General features: G+C 47.4%; 4 protein-coding genes across 4 annotated transcripts; 1 reads left to right on the forward strand and 3 right to left on the reverse strand.

Annotated features, from left to right (window-relative positions):
* Nucleotides 1-450: 450 nt before the first annotated feature.
* Nucleotides 451-2,380, reverse strand: BO87DRAFT_381835 (alternative NADH-dehydrogenase; the record flags this gene model as incomplete). Its single annotated transcript, XM_025624572.1, has 4 exons — nucleotides 451-524; nucleotides 586-1,554; nucleotides 1,608-1,972; nucleotides 2,022-2,380. 4 exons carry the CDS (start codon nucleotides 2,378-2,380, stop codon nucleotides 451-453), a joined length of 1,767 nt encoding a protein of 588 aa, XP_025485285.1.
* Nucleotides 2,381-8,108: 5,728 nt separating this feature from the next.
* Nucleotides 8,109-9,012, reverse strand: BO87DRAFT_6796 (uncharacterized protein). The gene has a single exon (XM_025629469.1). It carries the CDS (start codon nucleotides 8,726-8,728, stop codon nucleotides 8,153-8,155), a length of 576 nt encoding a protein of 191 aa, XP_025485286.1. The 5' UTR covers nucleotides 8,729-9,012; the 3' UTR covers nucleotides 8,109-8,152.
* A 682-nt stretch (nucleotides 9,013-9,694) lies between these two features.
* BO87DRAFT_6794 (uncharacterized protein) lies at nucleotides 9,695-10,438 on the forward strand. The gene has a single exon (XM_025629468.1). The coding sequence runs from the start codon at nucleotides 9,885-9,887 to the stop codon at nucleotides 10,347-10,349; it is 465 nt and encodes a 154-aa protein (XP_025485287.1). The 5' UTR covers nucleotides 9,695-9,884; the 3' UTR covers nucleotides 10,350-10,438.
* A 4,229-nt stretch (nucleotides 10,439-14,667) lies between these two features.
* On the reverse strand, nucleotides 14,668-15,240 carry BO87DRAFT_371951 (uncharacterized protein). The gene has a single exon (XM_025622166.1). It carries the CDS (start codon nucleotides 15,219-15,221, stop codon nucleotides 14,970-14,972), a length of 252 nt encoding a protein of 83 aa, XP_025485288.1. The 5' UTR covers nucleotides 15,222-15,240; the 3' UTR covers nucleotides 14,668-14,969.
* Nucleotides 15,241-15,260: the final 20 nt, after the last annotated feature.

Genomic DNA, 15,260 nt, shown 5'->3' on the forward strand with positions numbered 1-15,260 from the left:
ACAGCACAAAGAAAAGAATTATGGCCAATTCTAGCATGTCTAAACAGTAACCCGAACCCGGTCTATCTATTTCGTACAGGGGAAAAGAAACAAAAGACGAATAAAATGATGATCAAGTCGAAGTGATCTATGTGCGCTTTTATATGGAGTCACCCATTATGGACGCTGCGATAGATCACAGCAGAGCGTCTTGGTGTAGTGTGTGCTCTCTTGATCGTCATTAATATGCTCCTGCGGAGCAATGTGTGACAGACAATGGGGGGGAAAGGTTCCCATTTAGGTCAAGGAAGAGGATGGTTATTGGAGTGGCGTCAAGGAAGGGGGGTGGAGATAAGAATGATGAGAAAGAGATGGAATTCAATAATAAAAGAGGGGTTATCGCTTCGAAATCATGGACGTAGCATGTCTGCTGATGGTGATACAGAGTTTCCCAAGGTTTTATTGAAGGATTTACTCCCGAGAGACGTCGCGGCCAAACAGCTTGGCCTTGATCCAGTCGACGGCGACCAGGACACGGTTGCGAGCTGTGATTGATGTCAGTTAGCATCATATAATTGCGCATACAGTTAAACTAAGGTAACTTACTGCTGAAGCACATGCTCAGGTAAGCACTGCGCCAGAAGAGGTAGGTCATGGTACCACCACTGGCGATGTTGCCGCTCAGCCAGCTGATGTCCGCAACAGCGCGCTCCTTTCCGATGTAAGCCATGCTACCCTGGTGAGAGTACTGGAAGGGACCAATCTGCTTGGTTCTCCGCAGCTGCTTCTGGCGCTCGCGGATCGCGTCAAAGACCTGGTCACGCTCCTCACCCTTAGCCTGGGCCTGAGCATCAGACAGCTGCTTCAGCTCCTGCTCGATAGCCTCGGTCTTGGCCATGGTGTTGAAGAGACGGGCAAGGAAAGCACCCTCCTGACTGGCAACCTGGGCGGTAGGGGCGTAGTTGGTGATAGCACAGTCACCAACAGCCCAGACGTTCTCAGCGCCGTTCACGACGAGGTACTCGTTCACAGCAAGACCACGACGCGAGTCCTTCTGGGCAGGGAGCTGGTTCATCAGATCGCGGACAACGGGGCGAACAGCGTTACCGGTAGCCCAGACCAGCAGACCGTAGGGAATACGCTCGATGGACTTGGATCCATCGGGGTTGGTGACCATAGCCTCGATGTACTTGTCGGTGACGTTCTTGACCATAGTCTTTGCGCGGATAGAGATCTTCTCCTCCTTGAAGGTCGATTCGGTGTAGTCGATAAGCTGCTTGGAGAACATGGGAAGGACGTTGGGGAGAGCTTCGACAAGGGTGACCTTGAAGTTCTCCTGGATTTCAGGAACCCACTTCTTCAAGTCATCCTCAAAGAAGTCCTGCAGCTCACCGGCGAATTCGACACCAGTCGGGCCACCACCAACCACAACCATGTGGAGAAGACGCTTGACTTCGTCTTCAGTCTGGTCCTTGAACATGGCAGTCTCAATGCAGTCCATGATGCGCTTGCGAATCTTCTGGGCATCGTCAACCTCCTTCAGGAAGCAGGAGTTCTCCCGGACACCGGGGATACCTAGTTATTGTTAGAGTGCGATCCGTGGCGGATGTGAACAATAAGTTACATACCGAAGGTTGCGTTTTCAGCACCGACACCAACGACGAGCATGTCGAAGGGCACCTCGGTGTGGGAGATGTCTCCCTTGATCTCAGAGTCATCGCTGATGTACACGACACGCTTCTCGTAATCGACCTTGGTGGCTTCGGCTTCGTAGAAGTTCACGTGGGCGGTCTTCTGACGGAGGATGTTACGGATCGGCTCCATGATGGAGCGATGCTCAATCAGACCAGTCGTGCAGGAGGGGAGGAGAGGAGTGAAAAGGAAGTAGTTGCGGGGAGAGATGACGACAACATTGTAGTTCTCAGTGTCGAGCTTCTTCAGTAGGGAAACAGTACCCCATCCGGTACCTGATTGGGGAATGACTCGTAAGTTGCTGTTCGGCCGCGATCGTGTCACGATAAGCGACACAGGGTGCAAGAAACCTACCCAGGATAACAAGGGTCTTCTTCGTCGGATCAGGCTTGATCTGCTCGACGGGGTGGCGCAACTCATAGACACTGTAGGCCAGAGCACCGGCCGCACCGATAGTGGAGAGCCAGGTCAGACGCCAGGTCCAGCGCAAGAACCTGAAGCGCTTCTTGGGCTTGGGGGTCGGGGCAGCGGGCGCAGCATCAGCGTAGGAGCGACGAGCAGAGCGCTGGAATTGCTGTTGTCTCAAGGGACGTGCGGAACGAAGAATCTGGGGTCGCGTCGAGAGCGACCTGCGCGACAGCGACGACAACTGCATAGCGGCGGAGGGAGAGGCCATCTTGGAGCGGATCGCCAGCGTACTTCCAACCATTGTCGGGCGGTAGTCGCACCTGAGCCAAAAGGCGAAGGGTAAGGGGGGTGAGGAGGGGAGAGTGGAGAGTGGGTTGGGAAAGAGAAGAGTAAGAGGAAAAGAAGTGATTCAGAGAAATTGAACACCCAAGTATGGATAAAGGGTTCGCCCACTGGAAAAATCACCGGCGTTAAGCAAAGCACAGGAAAAAATGACTGTGTCAATTAGCTGTTTTGGGCGAATCGGTGTGCTCTGGCTGGGGATCGTAGGGCGGCTAATTTTCTCCTTCTGGCACCAGACGCGACTGGCTCGACCGTAAGCCAAGTGGGTGCTCGGTCAGCCGGGTCCAGTGGAAAGCAAGAAAAAAAACTAGTTTAAAGAATGTTTCATTCCTGCTTGGGTATAGAGACTATTTTGCCATTTATTTCACATGTGGCGGGTTGGAGATGAGGAAAAAAAAAAATTGGAGAGAGGAGGAATAATAGTTGCGTGAGGGGAAAAGATTACTTAGTGGGGAGAAATTAGGCGTGAGGGGAAAACACACTTCCCTTCCTGAGGCATAATCATTCTTGAGGCTTTTATTTTAAACCTTTACCCTAAGCAGCTGGTAATGTCTAGACATCACTCATCGATTATGAATGACGATTGTATACTGGAGTTAGAAATTTTTTCCGTCATTGTCTCTTTGCTCGGGATTAGATGGATCACTCCTTCTTCCCGATGGAATGATAGGCAAGATGGAATATTGAATGATCCACTGATTTATTCCCTAACTATTCTCTATCTATCCCGTATAATTATTTATTCTCCTGCAGCTCTTCCATGCATTCCCGCCCGCTCTTTCCTGATTCTGTCGCCCATCGTGCTTTCCTTTTTCGGTTTGGACCACTGTCACGCTGACTCATCCGCCAACCCATCTAGCTGGAACACACGGTCCTTCCCGAGATCCTCCCCGGCTTCTCCCGCATCTAGAACGACTAGAGAATCCCCAGTGTCGTTTGACATCCACTTCTGTCACTCCACCACTGGCCTCTAAGCTCCAAACCAAAAGAACGAGGAGAATCCGGGGATTCTGATGCTCCACTTTTCCTCAATCGCCCGTTTTCCTCCATTCGAATCCATTCCCAAGTCCGTTAATTCCCGTGGTTGCGGTCGATCATACACGCCTGGGCTGATTGTGGTGCTGCTAAGATGCTATCAGGCCAGATTGCTATGGCCTCGTTGTGCTGTTTTTGACCCACATACCCACAAGAGAGGTTGCCTCGATTAAGTCGATTCTCGTTGCCGGAATTTGCAATCGCCTGCCCTCCCAAGTCAATACTGCCCATCTTTTCAACTTTGCGTGCAATATCAAACGTCGCGGCTTCTATCCCATATGCTCCCCATCAGCCGCTTGCACGATATTCGAACCGACCAATAAGGACTTAAGTGGGGTTCCTGGAATCCGCGTTGAAATCAGGCCCAGCTAGCAGGAGATAACTGGTGCCAACCACGAGTCAAGAGTGTACGGCTATAGGATGATAGACACCTCGATCACAAGGGAGACGGATCATTATGCCCTCTGGATGCTTCCCCTACAATACAGACTACCCCAATGCTTGTTGGTCGGAGACACTTGCTCATGAGGTGCTCCCATTTGAACCACAGGCTGCTGTTCGATTTGCTGTTAAAGACTGGCCCAGTCTCAAGCTAACAGTTTGGTAAACAGATAAAGTATTCCCGTTCAGTAAGGGACACACCAATGGAAGAAGCGGTCAGTCCCTTGGCGATCTTCGAATTAACGACTACCTCAATGCAATGTAACACCAACGATCGTCCAGTGGCGACGACTCTTACGGTCCTGGTTTGCATACAAAGAACACATAAACAAGGCACGGTATTGTATGGTTATGCACAAACGAATCCAAGGCGAATGGTCATCGCACACAACATATACCGGGCATACTATCGCTCAAAAATGCTCTGGTGTGCTTGATGTTCGGCTCTCCATACCGCAACTCCGAGCATGTAGTACAATTGTCTCACGTACAACATATCTGACTTGTCAGTCGGCGATCCAACTAGGAGCATCTGCAGTTGTATTTGTACAACCACAAGCCACCTCGTCGGTTATTGGGTACCCATCTTTAGGTCTTGTCCGGACACAATGCCGAACCCTATCCCAGCTATTTGTCCGATTCCAGTGGCTTATATGCATATGTTGGTAGGTCATAGAGGGGAATTGATGTGAGAGGTTGTATAATGCAAGGAGCAAGCATGTAGCGCTACGCAGACTGTATAATTGCGTATATGGTTCGACTTTTGTGGAGACTTTGGTCCGGTCTGGTACCTTCCAGCAGCAACTAACCTGCATACCAGTTATAATAACGACCTCTATATTCGTTACTCACATTTTATTGCAGAGGTATATGTGGAACGCATATATAGAAATCTCCTTGAATCCTGTGATGCACTGAGTGACCAACAGCAACCCTTCCATACCATGCTACGCCGTTATTGAGAATAATTTCGCTCTGAATGCCCATTGTCTAGCTCAATAGCGACTAGGTTTGTTCTCACTACTTTATATATAGTAAAATACAAGAGAATTCCTTCCATGATCATCTCCTTTACAGTCCTTTATATATTAATGGACTTCGTTTAAGATAGTTAACAAGAAGAGAGATAGAAGTGGTCGATGTATTACTGTAATAGATGTGAATATGTTAACGCGATTCTACCTAGTACCATTTCAGGTTCTCAAGGTAACAATCAATTTCTCTATGAGCACGCTACATCGAATAAGACCTCCGTCTCTTTATTATCTGAGGCTTTGAGGCTTCTATTCTCCACCATGGAGTTTGTAATATATATGTTAAGCTATCTTCGCCATCATGGCTAAGCAATTGCCTCTTTATATTATCAGACAGCAAGAGAAACTAAAATGTAGCTTCTTCGAGGTAAGCATCTACTTAGCATCTCCAATTAAGTTCATTCACATCAGGGACTACTGAAATATATAGTTATATATATTGGACGCGGCATTGAAGAAGACACGGCCTCACTACAAATGCGAAGCTACGCTGTATACTTTACTATCATATACATATATATATTCTTCTACGTATCATTAACCATCATACCAGCCGTCGAAGATTGACCAGCTTACCTTTCGACACAGATAACGTGTATATTATGAATACATACGTTGACTTGCTAGGACAGGATACCGCCCTGATGAAGTCTCACGGTATGAAATAAAAGGCTACAGAAACTTGGATAGTGCATTAATATATTGTAGCAGTTGGGCTCGGTGTATCTGAACTTCAAGGATGATGATTGATTATATGAATAATTATGAATAATGCACTACTTTCTCAAAATATGTAGTACTATCAAGGTAGTATTTGATTATATATAGTGATATCATGATACTAGTGAATCTAGCACTACTATTTCTTTAATACTTATCTCAGGAGAGTAGCTAATTTGGATTAAATAGGACTGTTTTTTTCTTTTAAGATACCCCGGTGCTCTTGTATCATATAAGATTAGGATTTTCACTGAGTCCTGGAAACTGGTGATAGCACTAGTAACTTATTGAAGTGACGATGATCCTGTTAGCCTGGAAATCAGCGATGGACAGGTTTACAAGTGGACTCTTTGCTGTGACGATAGTATATATATAAGCACTGAAGTCATATCAACCTAGTAAGTATATAAACTATGACAGTTATATAGTACTTGTAAATTACTATCTACCGCTCGTGTACAGGAGCACAATGGATACCATCTATGAAATATCGGCCCACTAGTACATCAGTTTGATTAGATGTGAGTAAGTAGTATAGATAGACACATCAGTGATTCACTTGTAACTGGTAGCTGAGACTAAATACTCTCAAGTGCTACTAGTAGTTATCATTCCGCTGCTGTTGCAGTGTGATGCTATTAGATGAATATATAAAGTGAAGGATACAAACTTGTATAACAAATAGAATATATACTAGTAACTAACTCACAGCGTACTGTGTCCGAACTCCACCTAATATTCCTTCCCCTATAGCAAATTAGACCCAAACAGACTATACAATTTCATGTTCGCGGTGTTCACAGCAAGGCATACCACAAGCAGTCCTGACAGTCCTATCACCTTAGAGCTGCCCAACCCAGCCCAGCTCAGCACAAGCCAAGTAAGCTACGCATCAACCACCAATAACACAGACTGTCATGATAAAAGTAAATCCAGCAGTATTGATATGATGAGAAAACAAGTTTATAAGTAGACACCTACTTACTGCCTATCCATTTCACTATATGGTATATGCTACAACCAATAACCAGACGCAACTCATCATCATCCATCGACAGCGAATAAAGAATATATGCCTTACGAAAGCTAGTCAAAGCTACATACTCACTTGCTTTTTCAGCTAGCTAGCCAGCTACCTGGCATCCATACATAGCCTTACTTAGTATACAGTATTTATTACCGGCTGACACTGCCATCGAATCATATCCATCAATCAATAGTTCTATGTAACTCAGGCATCACCGCTCAACCCATTCCAATATTGTCAATGAGAATAAAGAAGTAGTGATGATGATGATACCGTCTGAGGTGGACATAACCAACCGCCAGACATACATTATCCCTACCTACTCAAGACAGACATCAACATACCCACAAAGAGAAGTGAGGTACCGAGTCAGTAAGCAAATGTATGTTATCCTTGCTATGGGTGCAGTGGTCTACTGTTGGTCTGCGAGGCTGTCTGTCAGGCAGCCGTTTCTTAATTTCTGGCTTTGCTTTTCGTCGTTGGTTGTTTGCTTTTTCTGCTTTCTGATGTTCCTTGATCACGAGGTATTCATCTCTCGAGGTGGCTCTTAGCTGAGAAAGTTCATGTACATTCTACCTATGTTAGTATGGAAATACTGCCGTGTTGAACTTGGCTAAGACTAAGAGGGCCGTGAGGTCTCACAGACCTGTGTAAGTAAGTATATGCAAACCTGAAAGTGAGTGAGTGAGTGTGTATAGTCAAGACTTCCAAGGTTTAGGGTAAATTAACACCCATCGATATCATTATCGAGACCAAGTTAGCCGAGGAACAAGTCAACTAACTCTCTGCCCTGCCCTGTTCTACAAGCTTGAACTAACTAGGTCGATTGATAATGATACATACGAAGGAGCAAAGCAAAACAAGTAAACAATACGCATAAGTAATCCGAGCACATGGTCTAGAATTAACCAAGCGTGGAAAGAGATCAAAGCACTGACTGGTAAGCGTTCAACAGCCAACGTGTCCAGGACTAACTACTTTTTGACTCCAAGCCAGCAAGCAGCCAGCTGATAGTTAACAACCGGCTGAGTCCAATTCATCTGAGCAGGAATGGGAAAAGGTGCCCACCACAGACGCGGTCAGCATCTCAGAAAGAGACGACGATCGCAGCATCTAATGCACCAGCGAAAGGTGTGATCAATTTAGGTCATTTACATGATGGATGGTGGTTGGTAACTAATTGTTGATTTCTGATGATAAACGTTCGCATGGGGGTCATGGATGGATGCGATGGGTATTTCCGGGTTGGGTTAAGAACACACCCCTCCCTCGAGTATGTAGAGCAGCCGCAGCAGTCGCGGTGGTATTGACATTGAGTGTGGGTAGAGAAGAGGAGGGGAGGAGGGAGGGGGGGAAGAATCCAGATCATACTGAGACCGGTATATAGTCCTTCTGTTAGTGGCAGGGGTGAGAGATCGGAATACGTACTATCTGTCCATCCTGTTGAACCAAGGGGCAAGAGATTTTGGTACTTTTACTGCGCTACCAACGGGGTTGGTACAAGTTGTCGGTGGCTCGGTGTCCCTCCCGGCTTGTTTTCTTCTTCTTGCGTGGAGCGGAGACTGCTGCCACGGAGAGTAAAAAAAGTGGATGATTTCGCAGAAGTAACTCTACCTAGACAGAAGTAACGAAGGACGGATGTTGGTGAACGGTATGCCGTGCTAGGGATGTGTGGTTCCAGGGTGGATGAAGGTCTGATGGTGAGACGAGTTTCGTAAGGGAGGACTGACTCCAACAGAAGAGATCGATACATCATTTCCTTAATTTTTGGAGATGTTCGTTCAGCTGGCGTAGTGTAAGTTGGGGGGAAAGAAGGGTGTGTGTGTGTGTTTGTGTGTGTCTCCATGGAGGGTTTCTCAGGTGGTACTGTAGCATACGGTATAGATACTCCTCCCAAGGCAAGGCCGTAAAGTAAGACCCGACAGAAACGAGGCTTGCCACTTGAAGTAGCACGGTTATTGGTGAACAAAATTCTACGACCTCGATTTAGTCCGGCGGGGAAGGTTTCAGACCGTACATACGTAGTCCCCAACTTCCGATACTTCCCCATAATGGTATCCGTTCCAGACAATCTTCAGCGAGCATAGGAGCGAGGCAAGAGTGCGAACAAAACCCGAATGAGGAACCTTGACGGGGCGATGAACCCTAGCTGAGTTCAGGCTCCAGTGGCTACGACGGATGCATCTGGTGCACATGCCGCCAAAGCCTCCGTAAATAATGTTGACTTCGTGATCGTGATGGATCTCAAAAAAAAGGACGGCCTCCACCGCGAGAGGCAAACGGTGATATCAAGTTCTGCTGAGCTAGCCATCTGTCGAATGGTCATCGCTGAGCTTATTGCTAATCATCAACTACGGTCGCGTAGCGGCAAGTCGACCAGCATACGATAAGCCGCGTGCTTCCTGAGCAGCCCCGGCTTGACCAATCCAGTATGCCGCCTCCCTGATCTTCCAGGAGCTCTACTTGGTAGTATGCTCATCATCATCGTCACCTTCCATCACGATTACGAAATCCGGGATTCTAAAGGAATAAGGGTTGTTTTGCAGTCGACTTGTAAATCAGACCACCGGATGCGTTCCCCTGGTTCCTCCTCAAAAGTTGCAATCTACGATGTAGTCTATGCCTCGCATCGAAAGTCAGACTGACGATGGCGGCATTCGAACCTTCATGCTGACTTTGGGCCGTGGTCGATGGTGGCTCAACATGAGCAAGGATTGTTGGTCTCGTCTCATACTGAACCGGAGCAACCGCTGCCTGTCCAACGGCGCCTTCAAGGGAGAACGAAGGGATATCGAGTCTCGACTACGACGAGGTCCTTGGTTTTGAAGAGCACGTAGCAGTCATGCCTGTCGGTCGCCAGCAGTAAGCTTGCACACATGCCTGGCTTAGATGAAAGCTTAAGCTGCAGTATCAGCTCGCACGGTGGTTGCGATGTATCATGCTTATCCTCCCCATGAGGATTGTTTGTTTACCCTCCACAATGTTAGCTGTTTAGTAAAGTATCGAGCCGCAAGGATGAGTAGATGCAAGGAGCCTGGAAGGGCAGCAAGGTGGGAAGGGACGGGCCCGAAAAATGCTCATCTTCAGCACCGAGCAAATCTCCGAATTATGGACTTGTCCTTGCGTATGCCCTTTTTATCCTGACACAGTCCGGTGATGCGATCACTCGTGGACACATTGAAGGTGCAAGGTGATGAAAACTGGGGATGGGAATGACAACCCACGGGCTAGAGCGGCACCATCCAGGCAACTTGCGTGATAAGAAAATCTCCGAGGAGTTTCGTTATCCGACCAGTCCACCTAGTGATAGGCCAGGCCGGTTCATGCAATATACTAGGTCGATTCGAGTCATGAAGGAAGACTGGATTAGTCCCGACCACAGTCGCGGCATAGTTAGTTATCTAACCATCCTTATTAATGAGGGCGAGATGCTGGGTGATCCGGATGTTTCCTGCAATCAATTTGCAAGTCGGGGCCGCGCGGTACAAGGACGAGTAACCATTAGTATTACTGTCGACCCCATTAATAATGTTCGACAGTGTCGATCTGTTTCTTTCGTAGGCATCCTAGTACTATCTTTCGACTTTTCCGACAACACACCGCGAGATGCTAACCAAGGCCCATCTCGCCCAATGATTGTGTGGGCAGAGGAGGGGATCCCGGAAAGTTAAGAGAACCCCCCCATACACAACGAAGACTCACCACCGGTGGGTTAATGAGGATCACGAACAATGAACCTCGGATGAACAGGGTAAATGTGCATCGGATGCATTTTTGCTGGTGTTGTACTAGGCTGCACTCTGTGTAATTTAAGTATGACCACTTGGAGCCGTCATCATCCTCGTCATTGATGACCAGATACCTTCTCGATCAGGAAGGCCGATGGGTTTCCAAGGCGGTTCAGGATCGAAGGAATTTGGTTGCGGCCTCTGCACGAATGAACGTGCATAGTCTGTCGGGAAACGGAACCACCGTCCAGGGTACCACAGGAATGACCAGAATAGTTCAAGAGGGAGAGAGGGGGGAGAGGAAAAATAAAAAGAGGATTACTTCAATCATCATATTGAATAATGATAATGTGATTAATAGGGATGATCTAGATCAGCGGAAGTGGTGGAAGCGGTTAGTTCCACATTCGAACTGGATGATGCTGAGACACCCTGGTTAGGTAGTGACAAAGTCACATCGTCTAGAGCGCCGGGTAAAGGTAGTAAGTACTTGCTGGCAACAGGCGACCAGGAAGGTTCCTTGGCACTTAGTGAATACCAGCAGCAGTAGCTGCTTCTGCTGCTTTAGTGCTGTTCGGATTGCAGAAGCGACATCCGTAGCAACTAGTTAGTTATCTACTCTGGTGTTGTGATGATTAATTCTGGCGGTGACCATCTCGATTTCTCTACCGCAACCGGACATTGGATGTACACTCGAATATAGCAAGGTAGTAGTAGTATAAGTGGGTGGACATGTGCCATGGCAAATGAGCCTTTATTCGCTGGCTCATCATCAAGGCACTTTGACTTGCGACTATACGATGCGTTATGGCTAATACGTAGCACTAATGACCATAGGCCTGAGAGCTTCCTTTTTTTTTTTTTTTTTTTTTTTTCATTTTCTGCGCTCTTCTCGCGTCTCAAGGACCACCATGGAGGAGTCGGCAGATGACAGCACCTGTAAAAGTGGATATCATTGGTCCAGATATCTGGTTGAGATGAATGTTCGGCCTAATGACAAGATTAGTTGCAAGAAGGGGCAGGAGATCCATTGAACCCAAAATGGCCAGTCAGGGAGATGAATTTGTTCGAGGCAAGGTCAATCAGCAGGAAAAAAGAACATAACGAAAAAGTAAATAATCAAAGAAAAATAAATATGAATGTAAAAGAATTAGTGTTCCGAAAAGGAAAAAAGCTTAAGCTGGTGGTGGTCGGTGTCTGGAGAGTTGTTCGGAAGACTCAACGACTTCCTAACTCTGGCATATTACTGTTTGGCTTACGAGGGGACTATACTTGAGCAGCAGCTCCATAGTCATCGACTATTTCCGAGCAATGACCAAGATGTTCAGTGGATACTGTGAACACTGAACACGGTAGTCTGGAAGTCCAAGTCCACCAGTTTACCCGAGTTATGTCAGATCCTCCAAGAGCAGCGTATAACTAACTATGGGGCTTCATTATTGAAGGCTGGAGACTTTTCTTTTACCCAGTATGGCCTCACTCTCAAGTTTCGATCGCCGCGTCCACTACCCCCGTTTGTTCGTTTAGCACAATTAGTTGCCTGTGCCCGTCGCTGCGCCCGAGTGCTCGGGTGACAGAACGACCCAAGGATTCCCACCAGCCCCAGTTTTCGCATCTGGATTCTGGATGCCGGATGGACCTTGAAGGTTTGAGACTGAAAAAGCGAAGGGGGCCGGAGTCATCTTCATTAGTGAGTAAGTTAAGGTCGGGGTTGGTGGACTAATCGAGTATGGGATGGAGAGAAAGAGGAGAGACAGTCAGTATCTTCGTACAAAAGTAGTCTAGTTACTCTTTTTTTTGCACTGATCAATCCAAGTGGAGCGTGCGTGCCACTTATTTCCCAGCTCAGAAATAGCCACGACCAATTCCAACACCGTCATCCAGCCCATCATCACCTTTTTCTGCCGGAAGTTCTGGAACACCACAAACCCACTCTGTTTATTTGTTACACCGTATCGCGCTTGAGTCGTGATGACCCAGAAAGCCAGGCTGCAAAAATAAAGGAACACAGACCAAGAGCATGAACACTCGGGCGCTCTGATTCGATGGTTCACCCATCTTTCCCCCCCCCCTTCTTCCCCCCCATCTTAAATGAATAGCCCGCGATTATCCAGACTTCTAACTAGTGGCTGTGATACCAATTGGAATGCAGAGCGGCATACTTTCATATGCAAGTGCAGAGAGGCGTCCATGCATTTGTTGAGGTTTCCTATGGAGCTATCACTACCTACGGTGCTTTCTTATGGCGACGCGGACTTGACCGACTATTTTCGGAAAAGAAGGTTGAAGAAGGAACCTAGAAAACTCACCCCGAAAAGGCAGGAAAAGTGCAAGAAGCGCCAAAGGGAAAAGATCAGGGGTTCTACACAATATGCTACTACTAAAGTGACTAGTTACTATTTGGGATTATTCCGATTCTCCATACGAGACCCAAACAGCACCCTATTGTAGATACTACTCCACATACACCGCGACCAGACGTTATCAGTCTTTCACTTTCATTATCGGCATTGAGTGGCGTGCAGTTTCCAGTTGCTTTTTTCTCTTTTCTTTCCAAATCTTCGCTAATTTTCACCTGCGTTGGTTTGAGTCGTCATCAAGTTCTCATCCAACCTATGGAGCATCATTTGATTCCGTCCGCAAATTCATCTGCGGTCGATCCGCAGTTGGCATTGTCGTGGTGGTTTTAGAGATGGTGGTGAAATGATGTGACTGGGGACAACTAACCGCTCTGCTTGCAGGTATCAATGGGAATACGAATCAACCAAACTATTCATCAGCTCCCGATCGGTAGCAGATGGAGCGCTGTCAAAAGTCTCGCTCATCATTATATTATTGAAGTATGGAACGCAGTCGATATGATTCGGTAAAATTATAGCGACAAGTATGGACGAGCTCCGCAACAATGCCAATCAATCCATAATCCCAGGCGGATTTCGCCCGACGAAGCACTATCATTGCCCGGGCCTTTTGATCATATTGTGGTGCCAAACATTAATTACGCACGAATCCTTCCTTTGCAAGGCATATATCAAGCCCATCTGCAGGGTACCTATGGATAGTAACCGATGGCCACCGTATTGTCAAGTAAGTTTGGTACACAGTAGTACTCTGGGACTGATGATCAGATCAAAGTCCGTCCAAGACACCACCAACCAACCATAGTGTTTCTCCAATCTAGACAGGGATTCACGTCCCATTGATTCCAACAAAAAGGAAATGCGCCTGTTGCCATTTCCCTTTTTTGTCACGTTTCCTGGGATGAGATTGTCATACAACTCGGGACACGTTCGGTTCTTTTCCCTCTGAATCTCGGCGGATGGAGATTGGAGAGGCCTGGTTTCTGCTCGTTTCCTTTCCAGTCCCAGTCTTTCCAAGGAGCGGCGGGCGTTGATCATTAGCCGCACTTGGATGACCGAGCGAATGAGAGAGGCCTTTGGAGCCTGCTGGACTGGATGCGCATCCCCATCAATCAACTCAGTTGATCTGCCCCTGTGGCCTTGCACTCTCTCAACGCCATGCTTGAACTATCAGATTTGGATTTGGATTACTCTTCCCCCCTCCCCTGAACTTTAGTAGTACGTGCATAGGGTGTGTGGATATGGAGAAAGGGTAAAAGAAAAGAAAAAAGGACACTACTACAGCAGTCTAGGGACAGGGAGGGAAGTCCTCCGACGGTGCAGCACCTGCTAAGGAACTAACTAGAGTCACTTACTTCACACAGGGAGAGGAAAGATCGTTACGCTAGCGACAAACGATATGGATGGTCATTCCCCAACCTGTTCGGGTTCGAGGTAAAGAATAGGAAAGCCTCCGTGATTTGACTCTTTGATAATCGTCGCGCACAAGGCTACTAGCTAGCTAAAGTTCGAGGGCCATCGGTCGACAATCAGACCCCGAAGTCAGCTCGCCGCCCCGAACGCAGAAACGAGACGCGTCCGGAAGTGGCCCAAGATGAGACACAGATTAATACTCAGCCGCCAACTATTACTGATCATCGGGCGGTACGAGGTATATGAAATCATAATCAATGTCAATAATACTACTAATTATACTCGAAGCGCGTGCCGGGCAGGAATGATTTGAAGCAATGGCGCGTTTCCGCGACCCATGGCCAGCCAACAAGTCGGACGAAGGAAGAGAGAGCTCTTGTCCTGGTCGCCACTAGTAGTTCCATAATCACCCCATGATGGTCCCAACCATAATACAGCACTTCTCCAATGTCGGACTCCATCCTGTCTTCGCCCCGACCATCCCACTCTGGTCTCTGCATACTTCGTACCATTTGCGGAACATAATATTGATTGACGCAACTTGCAAGAATAATACACTAAAGAGTGTGATCGGAAGTGCGACCGGCCGGTGTTACAAGGGACTTTTCTCCTTTTTCATTCTTCCCCTTGTTTGCATCGAGCCATGGTATGGCAATTCTTCATCAGTGAGTAATAGTAAGTAGTAGTTTGGCACTACTCGGCAGTGGTAGTGTAATTTTTTTTATTACTTCATTCTGCTCTCCTGGCCTGGAGACCACCAAAGGAGGGACTTAGCGTCCTTCACCCAATGCTAGGGGACCCTGGAGTGGTAAGATGGATGGTGTGAATGTTGTCTTGGATCAAGCGGCGCACCCCCCTCCATTGTTAGTTTCAGGACTACTGCCGCGAATATCTGCGCAAATGTGGGTGATATCAAACCATGGATGATAGGGTTCCTCCTTTCGGCAAAAGTCAATGACAATAATAAAGGACGTACACGAGCAGCTGACAGGATGTACAGAAAAGAAAAGAAAGCCAAATCAACAGCCGCCTGCGCCTGCATGGGTCCTTGGCCAAGTGGGTGGGTTCTCCTTTTTTTTTT

This window comes from Aspergillus neoniger (genome assembly GCF_003184625.1).
Source record: "Aspergillus neoniger CBS 115656 unplaced genomic scaffold BO87scaffold_1, whole genome shotgun sequence".
In the NCBI taxonomy this organism is placed as follows: Eukaryota; Fungi; Ascomycota; class Eurotiomycetes; order Eurotiales; family Aspergillaceae; genus Aspergillus; species Aspergillus neoniger.